General features: G+C 39.2%; 1 protein-coding gene across 1 annotated transcript; it reads right to left on the bottom strand.

Moving 5' to 3' along the window:
* Positions 1-10399: 10399 nt before the first annotated feature.
* Positions 10400-21493, bottom strand: LOC114142715 (coiled-coil domain-containing protein 81). Its single transcript, XM_028014117.1, is given in 12 exon segments — positions 10400-12060; positions 12369-12494; positions 12580-12641; positions 12644-12697; positions 12795-12905; positions 13159-13237; positions 13326-13495; positions 14354-14449; positions 15561-15766; positions 16515-16537; positions 17974-18082; positions 21396-21493. Coding segments are annotated over 12 exon segments (1251 nt in total). The 5' UTR covers positions 21472-21493; the 3' UTR covers positions 10400-11921.
* Positions 21494-21674: the final 181 nt, after the last annotated feature.

Genomic DNA, 21674 nt, shown 5'->3' with positions numbered 1-21674 from the left:
TTAGTGTGTTAAAAGGTCAAACTCCCTCCATAAATATATATGTGAGTACTTTATAACATCTCAAAATTCAGGCCATGACATAAACCTGTTTTGCATAACAGCCACATTCAGGAAAGCCATGTTGCAGTTTAAGATTTTTCAATCTGTTTATGACTCCGCTTCTTGCTGTTTCATCACAGCATCTTGAAACTGATTCTGAACTTCATCTGTTTCTTGAAAACAAATCATTTAAGCAGCTCTGTTTCTCAGATGAAAACAGTACCAAACATGACCCCAACGTGAATCCCAACAAAGCACAATAAATCTAATAGACTTGTCATACCATTCACATGACTACTCCATAATATATTAACATGCTTTTATAAATCAAACCACCAGCTTGCTTGCAGAGACGGTGACTAAGACAAGCGCCGTCTTTGCTGAAGGTTGATTGTTGTCTGATCCAAGTGTATCCACCCATCCCTGAGAAAGCAACCACACACTGCAGAACGTGTAGCCGTCAGCCACTGATGAGCCACAGATCCCAGAAATCCTTCTGAATTTAATTAATCTTCAAACCTTGTGACTATTTTTCAATGCTTTTCCATGGCTACCATCCAAAGCCTGCTACATTCTCAGAGATAAAGACATCCATTCTTTGGTCACAGTTGGAGCATCTTGTTCAGTTCGAACTCTTGTCCCATGGCTATCAAACTGTGAGCCTGCATTTGGGGGAACAAATGGTTCACCAAGTATTTAAAATTTTAATGAAAAAGAAAAGAATCTTCTTTTTCCAAAACAATGAGTTTACTGTTGGATTTGGATATCCAAAAAAATCTTTTCACAGGTTAAAATTTCCTCCTTTTTTTGTCTCATTGTCACTCGAACTTTAAAGCTTAGATTCTTTTTGTCCAGAAATGGACTGTCGATGTGACACAAACCTAGAGTCCATTAAAAGAGCAGTAACGTCATCCATCTATAAAAGTCAGTGCACCATAATGAAATATCTTGGCACTGGTGATTTCATGACATGATCACAATTTCTTATGTCTAAGCTTTATTGATTGGCTGCATTGTTCTGCAGGGAGTTTTAGATGCCTGTTTGACTGTGTGTGGCCTTGTATTTGATACATTGTAAGGCCCGTTTTTCCAACAAACACTACACTGTGAGGGCCGGCTGGTCCTTATGGGCCTAAACCCCAGGCGTGAGGTGCGGAGGATGTTAATAATGGGCTTAGGAATATGTGAGTCACTGAGGTTGTTGATCCACTTGATCTGTTCAGTCCCTTTCCTCATGAGTCAGTCTGAGAATAAGGGCTTAATTTGATATAACTATTACAGACAACGACTTGGTATTTAATTTCGTATTACTTTTAAAAATATATATCCTACATTTTCTTTTACAAAACAGAAAAAGAGAGAAGGCAAGAGAAACTTGCATTAATCAGGGCATTAATACGTTCAATATCCTCACTCAGAATGTGAGAAATAAATTTTTTGTAAGTTGAGAAGTGCAGATTTTACGTAAGATGGCGACTCTGAGGCATGGTGAAGATTTACCAAAGGAAGAAACAAAGTTACAAACATGACATAAATAGGACTAGATTTAGCATGGAGGAGTAAGAAACGTAGAAAACCAAACTTGGAGCAGGAACTAAAACCAAGATATGAAACCTGACATGTGTGTAAGCAGCGGTGGAAGCTGCTGTGCTGTGGCATCTCCATGGAGGCGCTGAAAGGAAAATTGAAACCTTAATTTTGGGTAGGCTGCTGGGGGTGAAACACATTTAATTCAATATTAGTACTCAATTATATATATTTTTCCTACACTGTAACCGGAAAAAGAGTCCTTATGATAAGAATCTTTAAAGATTAGTGATATTTAGAGTGAGGAAAAAACCTATGAAGGCGTTTTCTGAATATGGGAAGAACCTCCATGACTGTTTCACCAACTTAACAGAAGAAAAGGAAAATGTTGCAGTTAGCTTTTGTTACATATTTTAGACACAGATTATGATGCTGAAATCCCAACTGTAACCCCCTAAATGTAAGTTTCCAAACCACTTCCAATTTAAACAGTGCTTTGACCTCTGTTTCCATCTGTTTATATAAAGTATTTCCCTTTTTTCCACATACTTTGATTAGCTACGGGATCCCGTAGGCTGAATTCTTACATTTCAAATTCAAGCAGGCAGATAACGGTCTACTCAGTCACGGCATCCTATTTTAATAGTGTGTTTGGAGTAATCTGCCTTGAGAAGAAGCAGATGTGCTGTATCACATCCAGAAAACAATGCTGAAGGGGGAAGATGTTTATCTTATGAAACAGAGCACGTCAGGTGGAAAGGCCAAGCTGACACGAGGATACCGATGGTTTAACACAATAAAAGCTGGATTGGGCTTCTTGTTAAGGAAATTACCTGCATGACTCAGAGAACCCAGAAACAGCAGTAAAACAGGATCTGTGCAGATTCGCTAAACAATCTACAAGGTAATTTTACTTCTGTCTGTAGCTCTTCATGCAAATCTTTTCGTTTCAGTCAATAAATCCATTACATGATAAACAGCATCTCATTCCTTTTGGATCTTTGTGTACTCATCAATCTTTCCTCTCCTCCACACTCCCACGAAACCAATGTTCCCATTGTAACACCGTAACCAGGCCATGGTGACTGACCAGCAGGAAGAGTGGAGGATTTCGGGTTAATGAGAGCTGCCGTGTGGGAAGGAGTGAGTCCACAGCAGGAGGGAGACCTCTGCGTCACTCAGACAAAGGGATTTTCCATGTTTTGATGTAGGAATACTCTTTCAAAGCATCCCTGCGTTGGAATAATTGAAGCAACATCACGCCACCCAAACAGCTTTGTGTTCAAGGTATTTTTATTTTTCCTGTCAGGGTTGCCATAGGTGGATTCCGACTATTGTGTAGATTAGGTGCAAACTATTTCCGCCCCACCCTGTCAGCGCCAACTCAGAGTTTAACTTAAAGTTTATAAAAAAAATTAAAAAAATTGCATACATATTTTTTTCTATATCATCTTCTCATTGGGTAGATTTGGTGAATATTTGCTCCTGGGCTGGATAGGTGAACTGTTCCTCAAAGCAAATGGATTGTCCTGTAGTTCAGACTGTTTTTCACTGAGCTTGTAGGGTTGTAGCATTCAGTACATGCTGCTTGAACCAGGGGCCTGCAGCAGGAAATGGCCGGGGTCCAGCATGGCTCCGCTTCAGGTCTGTGAGTAATTTTGTTGTGATATGTGCTGATTTTGGATCTGAGCTTTAGTCCCCAAGCACACAAACATTTACAGACTGTTTGCTCTATAGTTGTGAGGACAATAGACTGAATTTGCAACCTGTTCTATGGTCTGATCAAGTTCATCTCATACATTTTTTTTTATCAACAAACTTTAATCTGTGGCCTGAAAATTAAACTTTACTGACTGCATGCTGGAGGTGTTTCTCCTTTGATTTCTCTCTGTTGTTGTTTGGAAAATTAGGCTGATGAGGTTGTAAAGTCACATAAATCTCTGACATACTTCTTCATCCTGTGAGCTTTGAGAACCGCCTCATATGTTATGACAACTCGAATGACTCACAGAGCGAACTCATGTGATCTTCATGAGAAACAGTTTAATCTACAATCAGAACTAAAGAAGCTTTTATAATGAGGGGTGAACATTTCCAAATAAGACTTCTTGCTAGGGCCGAACAATATGGCTGAAAAGTGTATCATGATATAAGTGTTTCACATCAGTCTATTGATAAGTATTGATTATACCTGAAACATTGCCAAACTGGGGCTGTGGCCTTTCCTGTTTTATCCTCAGTTTCTTCTCTAGCTGGTGTCCTTGTTTTCTCCTTTCACTCCACAGCATTTTTTTTTTATTTTTCAGTAGTTATGAAGCACTGTGGCAAAACCTGAAACTGCTGCTGCGCAAGGTACTTAACAAAGTTGTTGCTAGGTAACAAAAGATTGAGAGAGTTAGTTGATGCTCCCAACCTTTCTTAGCTAGCTGTGAGAAGTAGAGTGGTTAAAGCCTTTCCTCTGCCTACATCCCCCAGAATGCTGTTCGGTTCTGGATCGGAGTTCAGTGAAATTATTAAATATTCTATCAGACATATTGTCTATTGATATTGGTCATGTGTTCATCATGATATATTGTCATTGATATATTGCCCAGCCCTACCTCTTACTTTAATTTAAGGTATTAATTCATGACGATAGTGAGATCTGTAGTTGAAAAGTGTAATACTCTATTTTACTCCAATTGTTCTACATTTAGTATCCATGACATTACACATTTCTGATATTGATATTTTTTTTGTGTTGAAGGAAAAATCAGTAATGATCAGATTTGATCTAATGATTTTTTGTTAACTTTAAGACAATTTATTTTAGACTAGATATGACAAAAAAAAACTACTCTGAGGGTTTACCTAAGGAAACCAAATGGTCCATGGCAATTAAATGTATTTACATTCAAACTGATGAACAGTTAATGACAACATTTATACATCAGGCTTCCGACTAATTGCAAATAGACATCAGATTTGTGGAGTTCTGTAAACGCAGAGCTTTTGGCATTGGGCTGGTTTGGAGCCTTCTTATCAGCGTTACCGCAGTGCCAATCAGGAAAGCAATGACAAATGATTCTTCCAGAGGCAATTGTTGCTCCCTTTCAATTGTTCTCAACATGGAAAGAGTTACAGAGACATTTCCCAACTGGTCAGAGTTTATCGCTCTACTGTGGGAAAGATTGTTCACAGGTGGAAAGCAGTCGAGTTAGCTGAAAAAGTAATAGATGATCTATCAAGTTCAGCCCGAGTTCAGAGGGTTTAAAGCAACAAAAACATAAAAAAGGCACAATAACTGAGAACTTTGGCTCGGTTTATGGTAAAATAATACTAACATGATGTACCATATCCTATTCAGATTTTTTTTTATCTTTTAGATGAAGTTGAGCAACTTACTCCCAACTTTTAAATTTGGCTGTTTGTTTGAAAAATAACAAATGCAGTCAAAGTAATCCAGTGCAAAAGAGTGTTTAAATTAAGACACCATTTGTACAGCAGTTCTTATTTAAGTGAAAGTTGCATTTCCTCTGCATGTGAGGTCACTGATATTTGGAGATCATCTTTTTGTACTGAAATCCAGCTTGAAGGGAGCCTGGCTATTGCCTTCCTGTGCATAAAAGAAATTTCACTTCCAGCACAATCTGGGTTTTTTCCCCTATGCTTGGATTCTCTGTTAGATTCAATCAGTAAACAGAAGAAGTTGTGAATAATATCGATTTCTGCTCTGTTTTTAAGTTGTAGTCTAGTTTTAGCGTCAAGTAGGCGTATTACATACGTCACTGGCAAATGCTAGCAACTGGGCAAAATTTAAAGCCTCATTGGAGTCCGTGCCTCCAGGAATCATTTGTTTCTCAATAGCCGAGAGCCCAGGCCCTCTGTACGAAACAAATAGCGTAGGATAAAGGTTCATATTCAAACATCACAGAGGCCATTTTCATGTCATGCCTTTTAGCTGAATCAGCTTTCAAGTTGATCTTATTCACTTACTCCAAAAGTTGCATTTCCATGTTGTGAAAATTGTTCCCAGAAATCGGAGTGTTTTCATCTGGTTATAAAGTCCAAGTTCTGGAAAGCATCCCAGCACACGATGGGCCTCACCTCCGGGTTTTGGAAGGCTCTCAGGGTTTTTATCTGTCTGTTTTTCTTTCCAGCTGTCATTATCTGTCAGTTCACCACTCATTAACAGCCAACAATTAACGGGATCAATTAGACTTGTTTTATGTACTAATTCCTGTCGGATGACCAAATCAGACTGACATCAAATGTAATTAGTCACGCTGCAATACATTTACAGTGGATTTGCTGAAATCCTTTGAGGTTTCTCTTGGCTTTATGAGCCAGACTGACTTTAATCTGTTATTTCACAATATAGCAGTCAGCTATCACAGCATACATAACACGTGCAAAGAGATTGGAGAGCATGGGCTGATTAACAGGTGATGACATGGGGCGAGGTCTGAAATACAGCTGTGTACATTTGTGTGAAGGGGAGATTAAGCACTGTGAGATAGTTTACAGTATTCTGCAAATAGTACTGCAATGTGAATATTTCCTCCTGTGATAAGACCTCTAACGTATTACAACTTAAACCCTCTTGCTATTTAGATTGTTTTATCTTATATGCAAGTGGTGATGAGTGAATGAATGAGTCTCCGATGAGAAAGTGTTTGTGTGATCACAAAGGACCTAATAAATTTGTGCACACATCCTCAAGACACCACTGGGTGTTGCACTAGAGCTGCAGAACCTCAGACTGTGAAGTAAAACCCTAAGTTGAAGCCTTCAGGCTGCCTGTACGTGTCCCTGTAACTCTAAGTGTGTCCTACTCTGATCTGTAACGTAGTCAGAGACGTTTATGACAAAAATAATAGTTTATTAAATCTGAAAGTTCTCAGTCAATGCCAAATTGCATTCACTAAAGCCTGCATGAGCTGATAAACTGCAAAGATTTCAAATACTATACCAACATTTAATAATTGGAAAAAGTAACTTTACTCTGTGTAGAATAAATTGGTCATATTCATTCGATATTTGTGTAAATTAATTAACACCACACTGTAAATAAGTGCTCGTGAAAACATCTTCATGCAATGGCTTTTAAGCTTCTTTTGACATTTTAATTTTCAAAAAACTGCTGTCTCTGTATACAGAGAATATTATTTTTGCCTCCTCTTAGCATCAGACAAGTCTGAACAGCATGCACCATAAAATTAGTGGTTGTTCTATCGCAAACACATTGGCGACAGGTAAACTGAAAAGGTAATTTATTGTTGAACAGTAAACGCATGACTCAAATAATGAGTGTGAGATAAATCAGATCTCATGTAAGGACAACCGTTAAGCTAAAGGTCAAATATTGTACAAATTCATTTTTCCATTTTTCCACTGACTCATACACTGGGTGATCACAGGAATCACAAAATGCTTTGGTCCTCAGCCAATGAATCCTTCAAGTCAAGACAAGTCAAGAGTTTTATGCAACACAGGTTTACAATTGTGTTCATCACCAGGCACAGTACATAGCGTCTCTGTCCAATTCATTTCAGAAAAAACCCACCACAGGCCAACTTGATTCCAAAATTAAGCTATATAGTCAGATTCAAACCCAATTAATATCCAGATTAAATGAAAATTATGATGCGAAACAGTCAAATTTAGCTGATCTAGTTCTAACTGGATGTGACATTAGATTTCCTACCAACTGGTAAAACGGTCGTCTCTCTTAATGTGTCAGATTTGCTAGCAGTGAGTGAGCTGTCCTGTCCACAACCTTTAGTTTTGCAAGAGTCCTGAACAAATTGTTCAAAACTAGTGAATCACTTTACTGACTCTTAATTAACTTCCAATTAGCTAGCCCTCCACAAACATGTAGCAGCACAGCAGCTTTTGGTAGCTGTAGTTATATTGACATTTCAACTTAACCGCTGCAATATCCCTACGGGAAAAGCAACTCAACTCACTGTTTCCCTTCCTGCAATGAGCTGTGAAAAAAAAAAGAATAAAAGTGCCTGCAGGATGGAGGAATCATTGAGCTGGTAACTCAGTCCAGCACAGCATTTTCCAAACTCATTTCCAGTTTAGCACCTCATTCACTCTTCCACTTATGGCTATTAGTTTGCTCTTTCTGAGCTGATTAACTCTGCTAAATGCCCAGTGGCGTTATAGAAACGCATTTCTTGCAGCTTCTTGAGTCACGTTCAGCCGTTTCAAAAAAGAGAAACGGTTCCAGGATTTATTTTGAGATAAATTTTGTAGAGTGGTGAAAATCCTTTCCTTTATTTACAGTTAAAAGTCAGGGGAGCAGCTGAATTACAAAAGGGATACTGTTGGGTTTGGGAAACATATTGTGAAATATCAACAGATCAAACCATTTATGTGACGGATGTCTTTAGGGAAGGTTTTGTTTTTTTTGTCCCCGTTTTTACTCGGTCAGCCTATCGCTTTCTCTTTTCCTTTTAATACCCACTGGCTGAGCAGTGGGAGACTATGCAGTCATATTTTGACCATAACTAGGCATGAAACATGGAGAGCAAGAGAGAGAGAGAGAGTGCAGAGTTAGGAGAAACACATAAATATGCACAAATCATCAGCTAAAATAAACACTGGAAATATTTACCCACGTCATAGCAAAAAGGGAAAAAAAAACGTTCACCCTTGATCTCATTGCCCACACTGTTTAAATTTTGTCAGCAGCACATTAGATGAGATGTATCCTCCGCCTAATTCGGATGTTCAGAGTAAATTTGAGCTCACTGTTGAGCTTAGGAGATCAATTCTGTCTTGAAAATAAACTCCTCAGTGCCACAAACCACAGATGTCTCCACTTTGGCACATCCATGCTGTCCTCCCAGTGTTTGCTGCCAGCTGTAGGCGTGTTTAGTGCAGAACATCTTGTCCTCAAACTGGTAGAAAACCTATAGACTAGCTAGACTTTCTCATCCAACATCAGTGTCTGACCTCACATATTCACTTCCAGAAGAATCAAATCTTCCCACAAAACCCTAACCCCTGTGAAAAACGATCCCAGAAGAGCTGCAAACGATGTGGCAACATCATTTTACAACATTTTACATGGATCAAGTAAGGGGATGTTAATCGAGTTAATATCTATGAAACTGACACATTTGTGTGTGCAAACAAAGTTTAAAATTAAGAGAAATACAAGAAACATTTACTGTAATTATTTAGTCAGCAGTGTTTGACGGAAGTGCTGAAATTCAACATCTATATCTGCTTGTTTGCATCTGAACTTTTTAGCTAAGGCACAAGATGTCTTCTCCCATCTCCTGCACCCCCTCTACTGGGGATTTTGAAATGAAGACTCCAACTCATCAATAATCTAATTTTTGAAACTGTTTTTTGATAAAAATTTCTTTTAGCTTTGATTACGTGCAAGACTTATGAGACACTCTAAAAAGACCTTTCTATGTTGTGGTAAACTGATGCGAACAATTATAATTAAATGTGTTTTTGTTGCTTTTTTTTCCACTGTAAACCCTGCAGGGAAATATAACTCAACAGTTATATTTCTTGCTCGTTTCTCAAACAGTGACTGGACTCTGACATTTAGGAAAGCATCTTGTTTGCATGTCGCAGCCTGTTTATTCTGGTTTCTCTTCTGGTTACTTTTGGATGGCTTGTGGGGGAGGCTGAGACCATTAGGATCTTTAAACAGATGTTTTGGATAGGTGCTATAATAAAGTCAAGCACCATCTGGCTGCCAGTCAACTCGAATGGATTTCTTCCTGTTCTTGGAAACAGAAAGCAGCGAGACATCCAAACATGGAAAGCCTGAAAGAAAGACAGAAACAGAACTGTGTCCATATTTCACTAAATGAACTATGATCTGCTTTGAACCAAAGAGAACACATTTTATGGTGTTGGAACAATGACATACATCTTAGCCTCTCCTAACCGTAAGCAGACATTCTGTGGTAAAATATGGTATGATTGAGCAAAAAAGAGAACATTTAGAAACCAAGTGACACAGTCTGTGTTGCACTGGCTCACAAATTTGTGAAGGATGAAATAACAGCCCTTTTCCACAAGTATGCACAAGTTGATAAGATATCTTTGTCAGGTTTTACTCAAAACATGTGGAAATACCCCAAAGTATCCTGTCTTCAGACCAAATCCCTTTGCAGCAGATTTAATTAGTGTTGGGTTATTCTTGACTCACTTCTGGAGAAAGGTGCAAATTACATTCAATAACATTTTAGCAATAAGTTTGCAACCTGTCAAAGTTTGCAGTAGCACTCAAATGCCTGCGTACCCAAAGTCTTACCTTTGACCAGGAATTATTTGCTTTGAACAATCTTGTCAAATTGTCTCAGGCAAGTTAAACAGACCGTTTAACACATCTAGTGAACGTCTATAGCATTATTGCTTTAATTTTCCAAGTTATTAGAGAAGGCGTACATTACTGATTGTGTACTTGAGCTAGCCAGCAAAACAGTTTTCATTGGTTGTCTCTGCAATCAATACAGAGTAAAATGAATATGTATCAGTGAATCAACAATTGTTTGACTCACTGGCAGTGCTGGCTTTTGTTCCTGGTTCATAAAGTAATAGATGATAAAGTAAACATAACGTTTATAACATTAAAACGTAATAACTCAAACTTTAAAAATTAATTCAGTTTTCTTGTTGTGATATGAAACATCATGAAATGTGTATTTGAAATTAAAATAGAAAAAAAACTATTTAAAGCAGGTTGTTCGCACGGGGAATCAAACAGGCTAGAGCCGCCCCTGCTTAAGCTAACAATTAATCACACTGACACTTTTGAAGCAATACATTAATTAACTGGTTTAAATAAAGCACCTCTGAGAATCTGTGCTTGCTATTTTTTTTTTTTTTTTGCTGCAGCACTTTTACCAGTATGTGCAGTCTGTCTGGTTGAAGTCTCCTCCCTAAGGCGTTACTTGAAATGGTTTTTGTATTAGTGCACAGTTTGTGACTTTTCACTGAGCGATTACAGTGTGGGATGCAGGTGTGGCATTGGGGTTCAGCTTTAGATATTACTGAATTTCTATTTGTGATCCTAGAGACAGTGTAGACAGCTTTCAAAGAGGATTCCCAAATATAAAAAGGGCAATGTAGCTGGGAGCCCTAAGTAATTAGTTAATGTAAAACTCTAATATAACGTGAACCCAAATACATAGATGAAAATGGAGACGATAAAATGACAACAGCAAGAACCTTACCCAAGTTACACATGTTGAAACTTACTTTTGTAGTAGATATTTTCTAACGGTGGGTCTCGTGTAAGGGGCATAAATAGGCAGGAATCTTAGTAGGTTTATGAGATGCCTGTAATCATCACTTTAGAGATGATTACAAGCATAAACTGAATATTTAATTCCAGAATATATCAAAATAGTTACTGAGAAGAGTCTTTCCTAAATCAGTTTTTTTAAATTCAATATTATGGACTAATGTTTGTATTTATTTAAAAAAAAAAAAAGCATATCCTGAAGTGAAACAGAATGGCAGATAAAGCCGGGGAGTTTGGGGGAAAAAATGTCTTTGCTTGCTGTTATTATCTGTAATCTCTGTTATTTGATCATGTTTTTCACTGCCATGTACAAAGCCTGGACATGTAGAGCAAACAGTGGTTTTGTTGAGATGCCGTTTTGATTTACCATTTCCCATCTTTTTAGTCAAAAGAAAAATCCCCACGCTTTCCAGGATGGAAAGTGATCTTTCACACAGGGTTTCTGCAGGCTCACTTTTGTTGTGGTTTCTGAGGAACTCCTAGGTGGTCCCAGGAGATTTAAGAGTATTATTTAGAAAAGCTTCCAAGTAGGATAAATACTGCAAAGCAGGGGGTGTTGCACTCATTCCCAGTAACTGCAGCAGAAAATGTGTAGTAATCCTGTTCCAGTTGCAGCTGGTTAAATTAGGGGACACTGAGGGATACTTTTTTTTTCAAGAATTTCCTAAGTACTAATTAAGCTTCATTTAAACTCTGCAGTGTAAGTAAGGGTATTTCCATTCCACTTTAAATCTTTCTAACTACAAGTCGCCTGTTTTGAACAGATTCTGTCTGAGAAAGCTCGTATCATCGCAGATTTGCTTCTTTAATGTAATGATAATAAAGGCACAGCAATGAAATGAAGCTCACAATCATCAAATCCTATTTAAAACTTGTTCTGTAGAAACACTTATTATGGATCTCTGAAAAAAAGTTTCCAGAGTTTAAAACGACTAAAAAATAAATAAAACACACAGAGCAGCTGCGAATTGCGCATTATAATTGTGAAAGAGTGATCAAGAACAATTAAAATAGTGTATATTTCACTGGGCTGCAATGCAGCAACGACTTGTTCAATTTGTTAGTGTTTTCCTCGTAACGTCATTCTGCTTCAGATCATAAACTGTGAACCTGAGGGGCAACACGAGTCCTTCCATATGTTGGTTTCTCCGCAGTTGGTGGTCCTCCTTCTACACCTCCAACAGCGTTGGCATCCTTTGAGCTTGTCTATCAGCAGTTTTCCAGCAGACCTGTAATCAGGGAGGCATGGAAGGCAGAAAAGGGGAACATGTTTGGAAACGAATGAAATTATATTTTGAAAGAAAAAGAAAAAAGATGGAAAAGTGATTTACAATCCTTCCACGGAAGACGTAGAGTCTAAGCTCAGGAATCACCTGCATCCTTCCTTTCATTTCCCGTGGTTTTATTGTGTGCTGTTGAATACCCGTCTAATTTATTGCTTTATTTCCACAAATTTCAGTAAAACAAATTAAATTGAGGAACCCAGATTCATATTTCTATCTGCTTCAGGAAGTTTGAGTGTCTTTCAGCAACACACCTCAGGAAGCGCCTCTCCTCTTCCTCTCGCTTGTGTTTGAGCTCAACACTTCCACTCCAGTCGTCCTCCAGTGATTTTCGGAAGGCACGCTTCTTTTCAAAATGATTGGTGTTGTCCTGCATTAACCTGTCCGGAGGGTGAGGGGAGCACATTTTTGATGCACACTTTTTTTCCTTGCATGTCTTTCTGGGATCAAATTTTATGTCCTCACTCCATCTTAGTGTGTTTTAGCATTTCCTTTTTCTTTTTCCAGCTGTAGTTAGAAAAAGAAAAAAGTGTAGTTGGATCTCCTCCCTCTCAGTGGCAACACTGAAGTTCGCCTGAAAGAGCTGTAAGAGTATGAAACACGGGTGTAAAAGAGAAGTTCTGATGAATACCCAGGCCCTTAAAAAAGAATCAATACCCAAAAATCAAAAGGGAAGTAACCTTTTGTGCTCTCTTTCGGTTCTCTGCCCTCCTAATTGCTGTTTCGCAGCGATTTAGTCTTGGTTTGTCAGGCGGACACTCGGGACACGATGTGAACATCTTGTCCTCCACCTAAAAGGCAATCAACACGAAACATTTTGGTTGCAAATGCTTCATAAATTTATGTTGAGCTATGTTTGAGGAGGTTGTGGATGAACATTGGTAAAGCACATTTAAAAAAAGACTATATTCACCGTTAATGTTAACCATTAACCTCAATTTACTTGCTATTATCACTTCCAGAAACAGGAAGGGCACAAAGATAAGTCTTTCCAAGTAAATGAAAGAAATACTAATAATCAGAGATGGCTTTCTGTTTCCTAGCCTGAGCGTCCAGAGCCTTCCTGTAATGTTTGGTTTTCTCCAGTTTCTTCTGGAGCCGCTGAGCCCTCTGCAAAGCTATCCTGAAATTAAAACATATGGACAAACACACGCACACCCGCTGCAAAACACATAAAATCCAGATATCTGACTTGTTGCTCAGTAACTCACTCCTCCATCAGCTGCATCTGGTCAAGTCGCTCTGTAAGAAGGCGGTACTGCTGGTCCTGAGCCACGAGTTGCTGTCTCCTTTCCATCTGGCTCCGTAGATCACGCCTGTAACGATGCTGCCGTATCCTCTTCGGGGGAGTGACTGGTCGAGCCGGGAAGACGAATGATCTCTAAGCACAACTCGGAGGAGACACGGCAATAAAAAAAACCAAACGTCATTATTTTCCTTAAGTTAGTCTTGTGCAAATTCTCCTGACGTGAACAAGAAATATATGAAGGATTCTGTTGTGTGTTCGCAAAGAACGCCGATGCATTTGCACTGGCATGGAATGAGAACTTCCTGCACTGCAGATCCCCCAGTGAAAAGTCAGTATTCAGTACCAGTAAGACCAGTTCACCGTTAAAGCCCACATGTGATCAGTTAAAGTAGTCCAATAGAGAAACATGCAGTAATCCTATATGTCTGCGTTCCTCTCATCAGTGGGCAGGATTTTGGTAATGTCTGATTTTGATCATTGTTTTATCAGTGAGAATGAGGCAAAAAATTGTAACAATAACAAATTAATTTCATGCCAAGCAGACCGGAAGAGTCTGTGACGTGGACATAAAGTTCACTTAAGTTTTCAAGCAAAGACTTGGAATATTTAACCCGTTAAGTTAAATATAACTTAAAAGGTCTTCAGGGGTCAATGAACTACAGGCTCAAGAGGGAATGCTGCTGTGCTTGCTTGTCATGTTTTTCATCCCACAGTTCTTTCAGACGCATCTAAGCTTCCTGCTAAAACAAACCAAACTGATTCCAGTAAAGTAAAACTGATCTCTGTTGTGATCAAAACATTAAACTGACGCATGTGACAATAAGTCGCTGAACTGCAAATAGATGAGCAATCAAAAACACCTTAAGAAATTCCCACAAACCGACTTACTGGTGCAAACTGCTCTCCTACCGCAGTAACCACAGTTGCCATCACGCTGTACAATAAAAAGGATGTGTAAAGGTTGTTGGTTTTATGTTTACTTCTACTCACAGGACAGTCGAAACAGGAGCTCTTCTCCCGCCTTGACATGTGCAAGTTGAACACAGCCACCTTCTTTGCCTGCTCACGCCGCTCAGTTAGCTTTGCCTGAAGACAAACACACTTTCAATAAACATGTTGACGATCATTATTAGCAGTTTTTTCACTTTTACATAAGTCAGCGTAATTAAACGTACTCTTTTGGATGCAGAAATGTAATTTATTGTAGTCGTTTCATTTAACACAGAGGTCATCTTACCAATGCTGGGATTGTCCCAGTTTTGAGAAAAGCAATAGTTCTGGCACCTTTGAAATGGGTGCCATAATGTCGATGGCCATTCATCTCCATACTGGCATACATGGCTGACAAAGTGATTTGTTTTTCACAGAAACGGGGAACCTACAAATTTAATTTCAGCAGTTTGTTACGACAAACTCTTTGCCATAACAAAGAGTTTGTGACTATTGTTGTGGGGATCAGATCTCATCTTCACTGGAACAGTGAGGTAAGGTGACGTCAATAAATCACACAACATGTGCTGCTTTGTTCAGCTGTGTCTCAGCCAATGGAGAGCAGTAAAGTAAACCACTATAATACATTGTTATTTACAGAGTATCCTTTCTTAATTTGTAAACAGAGATTTGCAAGAGGGGTTCATTTCCTCTAGTTCAGTATTAGATCCATGGCTGGAGTTACCCTCATTACTTACCTTTCGTTGGAATTTTTTATTTCTGGAATGGGAAAATGTCATTATTGGCAGAATTTCTTCCTGGTAAATCACCACCACAGGATCTAGCAGCTTGTAGACGTGTCTTTTTCTGGGTAAACCAGTCCTCCTTTTCCTGGTAATTTCTTTTGTGTTTATTGGCCCTGGACTCAATCTGAGAACTCCTGTCATCAAGCAAAAACTCCCTAATTTTGCCAGTAAAGTTTGCTTTTCCATGAAACAATTCACCCTGATACGTGGAGAAGATTTTCCAGAAAGAAATTCAAAAATATTAAAACGAATGAGGTAATCAAGATGAATAAATACTTATGGCACTAAAGCCCCAGTTGTTTTTCAACTAAAGGAAGAAATTTTAGGAAATGTAGGGGATTTTAGTCATATTCACATTTTTCAGACTTGCACAGCACAGCTTTACCTCACATGTAGCCTTTTGTAATTAATACTCTAAATACAAATAAACTGGTGTGTTCTGGCTGTACACTGGCACACACTAGCTCTTGCGCCATCTCCTGCTCATCTCTCCGTTGTTCTTTAAGCAGTAAAATGTTTCCACAAGCTTTCTCCTCTGCGTCTCGTTGCTCTCGTCTGTTCTCTAGAACATTCCTCAGAGTCCGCTGCATGCACAAGTAGCACAGCTCGTACGGCGAGAGCTGGAGAGTTAGGTTTCTTGGAAGCACAGAGCAACAGTAGCTGTATTCTTAGCCTGGCAAGTATTGTGCCAAAAATGCCCAACAGGACTTGAACCTCTCACAGTCAGCATACTCTACATTACATAATATGTTGGGTGTGTGTGACAGAATGAGTCCACAGTTGGTTGCTTCAGCGGAATCTTGTCAGAATGATTTAACAAAAAATATAAGTCCAACAATAAGTATGCAAACATCCTCACTGATGTTTTTATTTGGTCTGGTCATAACTTAGAACAAAGGGACAATAGTGACATATGAGTTGCAGTAACAGTCATGTTGTCACGCTAAACAATGCTTGATATTCCCCACAGATCAACTTTAGATGTAACAATAGTAAGTCAGTGATGGGTGTGGCTGTTTGAACGATTCAATCTCACAACCAAAGCTTTCCCCACATTGACGGAAGATTTTGTAAAAATCTGCTGACAGTCACACAGTGTGAACCCTGCTCTTAGTGACACTGGTCACCATCTTAAATCACAGCTACTCCACTCATTCTATGAAAAATGTATTTTTGCACTGGGAGTGGTTATAACATGTCAAGAATTTCAAGAAGTGTTCCCTGCTCAAACCACCACATTCAGCGAACCGCAGAGCCCACGCCCTCCTCCTGACCTCTAATCTCTATAAAAACCGTCAACGTGGCTGCAAGCAACAGAACTAAGTGGTGGGGGAGGACTGCTCTGTAATGCAGAAGCATTAGCAGCTTGGAAATTGCAGCTACAGGGAGGAGCTACGCCTTGAACGCGGAGCTACGTCCACCCGGGCATTTTGCACAGCTGAATGGTTGCCATGGGAGATTAAAGGATTTCTCAATCATGCATGGAAGAATCAAAGCAACACTCCAGGTATGTTTTTGATTAGAGAATGTGGGAATGAGAGTAGAAGCAGACTGCTTCACACATCAGAAAGACCAACACGATGTTTGAAATAAAAGAAAAGACAAAAAGTTTCTCAACCTCAACCCATTTCTATCAATAGCATTAAACATATTAAAGAGGAGTTGAGGGTGTTAACCCTTCTTGGATGCGGGATTGTCAGAATTTGGGTTGGTTGGGTATGTAGCTGGAGTGGGTGGTGGTTCTCCCTGGGCGGTGAAAGTGATGTATGTTTGTAGATTTAAGAGTGCGGTTGGAGCCATTAGCCCACCTCCTGTCAGGAGATGCTTGGCAGGTGAGTTGATGTCATACTGGTGATTGTTGAGGGGTCCTGTGTGGTTGTGGGCCTCGCTGTCATCTGCTCTGTTTCCTTCACACAAGGTCTTTCTGTATTATGTTATGGGGTGTGGGATTTGAGTGTGATTAATAGCACTAAGTCCTTCTTCCCCGCTCTGATTGGTTGTTTCTGACCAAGCGGTGTATTTCTACAGATGACAATAGGACCATAGGGAGAAGGCGGAGGAGCTCATTTTTTTTCACAGATTGTCTGTGTCATGTTATTCTGTCATGACACAGTGACAATTTTAAGAAATATGTAAAACACCTAATTTTATAACCGTTCACTAATCCAGCCACATAGAGACATTTTATAGCACATTCAAGGTCCGGGAAGGAGCTCCGTCCCCATGGCGGCGCTGGGTCTACCAAGGCGTTTTGCACAACTGAATGGTTGCCACGGGGAAATAAAGTATTTCTCAAACATGCATGAAAGACTCAAGGCAACTTTCCTGGTATTTTTTTTTTTTTTTGTGATGAGGGAATAACATTCTAACATGATGTAAAGCCCAAATAAAGTCAATTTTACACAAGACTTCAAGGTTTTAAACCTTCATGTTCTCTCAGGTGAACCATGGAGAGGTTTCGGTGTTTGCTTACAGTACATGTGCACTTCAAATTGTGTTTCTTTCCTGAAACACACGAAAAGACAGAGCATGATTCTGAAAATTTCCTGGATTTACCTTCAGACATTCCTAGATGAACTCACTGTTCTTGTGTTAACATTTGTTCCAAAGATTGCTTTCAGGTACCAGCTGCATTATAAAGGCTTCAGATGTGCTTGTCCAAGCAGACGTGAAGTGAAAGGAGGTGCGAACAGAGGAGGATCTGTCCGTTCTACATCATTTATGGCGTCTGAAGCTGTTAAAGAGGCGGTGACATTAATCTGAGACCCCCATGAAGCTCTCAGCTCTCCCTAATTAACCTGCTTATTCGGAGCGTTGAAAACTGACCCGCCGTATGAAGTCTCTGTGTGTGTTTTCGTCCACGTGTGTGTTGACTACCTGCTTGTGGGCTCCGCAGGGGGGATTGGATTCAGTTTCTCAGTCAGGCCGACAGCTTTCATCTGCAGTGACTGATTGGATTTAGACTCTCTTTGCTGGGGAACCTCTGCAAAGAAACACAACACTGAGTGGCTTCACTGCTTTAAGGTTCTGCTAACTATCTTGGTTTCACGATGGAAGCTATTAATTATGTTGTTCTAAAGACTGAATCTAAGCCGCGACGTGGGAACATCTTGGGGGACATGTACGAGTTGTGGACTGAAGCTAAAGTCAGAGCCATCACATAACTGTTGTCTCTGAACCATAAGCATCATAAGCAACTTTAAAAACATGATCAGCAGTTCAATGTCTTTTTTGATGAAAGTATAATTAGGATTGAATTTGAAAATCTCTAGAAGAATGAAAGGTTACAGAACAGGACTTACTCAAAGTCCAGTGTGAAGTTTCCACAGTCGCTGGTGATTTGAGGAGACATTCATCCTCTGCGTTTTATCAAGTCCGAACTCAACTTGGCAAGAAGAAGAGCTGGTCAAGTGAGTGCATGTATCCAACAGTGACTTACTTTTCTATATACAGTACAGACCAAAAGTTTGGACACAACTGTGTGTCCAAACTTTTGGTCTGTACTGTATATTTTTGTATTCAAATGTAAATATTCAATGAAACTGGATTTTAGGTTTTCTTTTACTATAAGCTATGAACTTTAAAATGACCCAGAATTACAACTCCAAATACACCCCTTATTATTTATAATTTCTTCAACTGAATTACTGAAATATTTTGTGTGATAAATCTAATTGATTTTAGATGTATCTATTGGTCATATTGAAATACAGCTTAATCCTTTACAATAATCAGCTTGAGGTTCTCACTGAAAACTAAAAAAATGTTGTTCTGATTGTAATTCAAAGTACTAAAAAAAACTATGACAGACTACCAGCTTCCCTGAAACGCTGAAGCGATGTTGTCACTGCCGGTAAAACAAATGCATCAGTAAATTGAAGCAAGAGTGCAGGAAATTCTATGACCAAAGGGCAAATGAAGATAAGATCATGAACTATTGATTTTACTGCCTGTCTGGAGCAAATTGGTTAATAAATGACATTACAAAAAAACAGATCTGTTTGCTTTCTGTTTCTTAAATCACAATGAAGCTATTTTCCATCCATCCATCCATCCATCCATCTCTCATCCTCACCGTGTGGATCAGGCCTCTTTAAACTGTCTGAGGAAAGTTGAGAGGAAGGAAAAAAGTGTAGCAGAAAAAAATTGCTACACATACACTGTTTTGATGGAGTTGTGCTGAAAGTAGCTCTGGGTCCCCACAGGTGCGCTTTTCATTTCAAAGTTTCATTCTCTTTTAGGATGCATTCACACCAGCTCCATTCAGTCTGCTTTAATCAACTTCATAGTTCGTTTGCCTAGAAAGTCCGGTTCGCTTGGTGAGATGTGAATGCGTAATTGATCTCTGATGCGGACCAAAAAAGTGAACTCCGCTCTGCGGAGGAGGACAGGTTTATTTTTTTAAAGGGCGCAATGTGAAAGCGAACCGCACCAACTGAAAGGGAAACAAACGTTACATTTATTATATTTTGGCATCTGAACTAAGTTCACCTTTATTTCAAAATCCGTGACTCTTTGTCTTGTTGAATAAGGATTGGAGTATCATAAAACATACAAATTCTTGAAAGCACATTTTGTGAGCTTTGATATCTTTAGCGTGTAATAAAAAAAATGGACACAGTTCAAGAACCACAATGTTTTATTTGGTTCTGATATCGACTCTGGTGCAGGCAACAATTAAAAAGGCAGATGTCAAGATCATTTTTACAGGATTGAAATGTTCAGCGAAGTTCTGTGTGTCTCTCGGACCGGGTTTCCAGGGGAGGACACTGAAGGGAAGAGGCGAACAACCCGGCAGTGTTCAACATTCCAGCTATTAGAGGAGTCGAGAATCTGAGAGGAGGTTTGTAGCTGATCTGAGCCTGACCGTTCTCGTGTTTTTCCTCTGATATTGTCGACAGCTGGTGGATTTGTTGGAGGTTGGACAGGCAGGTGATCAGCCGATAGACAAGTGTGAATTCGACCAGGGCAGGAGCGCAGCATGAGGAGCATCCAGGAGAACAAGCTCTTCTTCGAAAAAAGAGACCAAGGAGGCGACCACAAGCCACAACTTGATCTATCAGGAAGAGGATGAACGGTTTTTCGAGTAGAGAAACAAAGAGCTAATGCCAGGATGAGTCAAGCATAACATAGGAAAAAAAAACACGATGCCAGATTATGTCTTGGTGGGAGTGAGATCTGGTGATCAGGCTGAGCTGGTTCCTCTATAAAATGTCTATCTTATGAAAAACAAGCAGTTTTCAAAAGATTTCATCCATGAAAGAAAAACAACAACCAGGTCTGATGAGTGCCACGCCAGAAAAAACAATCACAAATTCTTTTAAAAAGAACCTACAGTATGTGATAACATGAAACGAGCTACAGATAGAGAACCTAGAACCCATCTGTCATAAAAAATAATAATAATAATAATAATAGCACAACCAGTTATTATGTACAGGGGTTATTACTTTTTCACAGAGAAGTTTGGTTTGAGACTTTCTTCTCTTAAAATATGAAATAACATAATTTCTTTTGTATTTCCTCTTTTCTTTGCCAATATTAACATTTCTCTGAATGATACCAACATTAAGACAAAAGCAACAACAGAACAAAGTTGTAAAGAAGAACATAATTTCTCACAGTACTGTAGACAGATACTGATGTAGAGTTACTGCAGATTAATTATTCCTCTTGAGCAATATCTCCCAGCTCCAGTTATCCCGCATGTCGAGGTTTCCCCAAGTTAGCTTACATGACCCTAATTGCTCAATTATTTTCTTGGCTTTTTTCTGCAAAGGCATCTTTAAAGACAAGTGAATTTGTAATAGAGAAACATTTAAAACCCCCGATAGGCTAGTTGACTTGAAAACCCCCTGTAGAAGATAGATAGATAGATAGATAGATAGATAGATAGATAGATAGATAGATAGATAGATAGATAGATAGATAGATAGATAGATAGATAGATAGATAGATAGATAGATAGATAGATAGATAGATAGATAGATAGATAGATAGATAGATAGATAGATAGATAGATAGATAGGTTTACCTTCTGCAAGTTCATCTTACATCGTATATAGAATGATACTTCCGTCCATATACACTGCTCAAAAAATAAAGGGAACACTTAAACAGGTGTTTAACACTTAAAGTGTTCCCTTTATTTTTTTGAGCAGTATACATTCAACATCTGGAAGGAAAAAAAAAAGCTCGTCATATCTCCTCGTTTTTCTGTACAACCAGCGCCGAGCAACCTAAACTGTGAAAAGAAAATGAATAACCACGTAGCGTTATTGGAAGAAAAAATATACCGTTTTTCGACAACTGCGCCAGACTCCGCAACATCCGCGTGTCCCGTTCGGACACCTGCAGCAGGATGTTGCTCATCTCATCAAGCCTCAGACCTGCAGAAGCTCTAGAAAGAGTCTGTAGACGCGCCTTTGAAGACGACAGGCGCGAAGACGCACTTGGAGGTCAGAGTTGCACGAATCATGCAAAGAAAAGAAAATCAAAGATCCGGGCTCTTGATTTCTGTTAGAGTTACGGCAAACTGCAACTTAAGCCTAAAGGGAAACCAAAAATGTTCAGGA

This window comes from Xiphophorus couchianus, chromosome 4 (genome assembly GCF_001444195.1).
Source record: "Xiphophorus couchianus chromosome 4, X_couchianus-1.0, whole genome shotgun sequence".
NCBI lineage: Eukaryota > Metazoa > Chordata > Actinopteri > Cyprinodontiformes > Poeciliidae > Xiphophorus > Xiphophorus couchianus.
The sequence above is the reverse complement of the archived record's forward strand: the minus strand, read 5'-3'. Positions and strand labels throughout refer to the sequence as shown.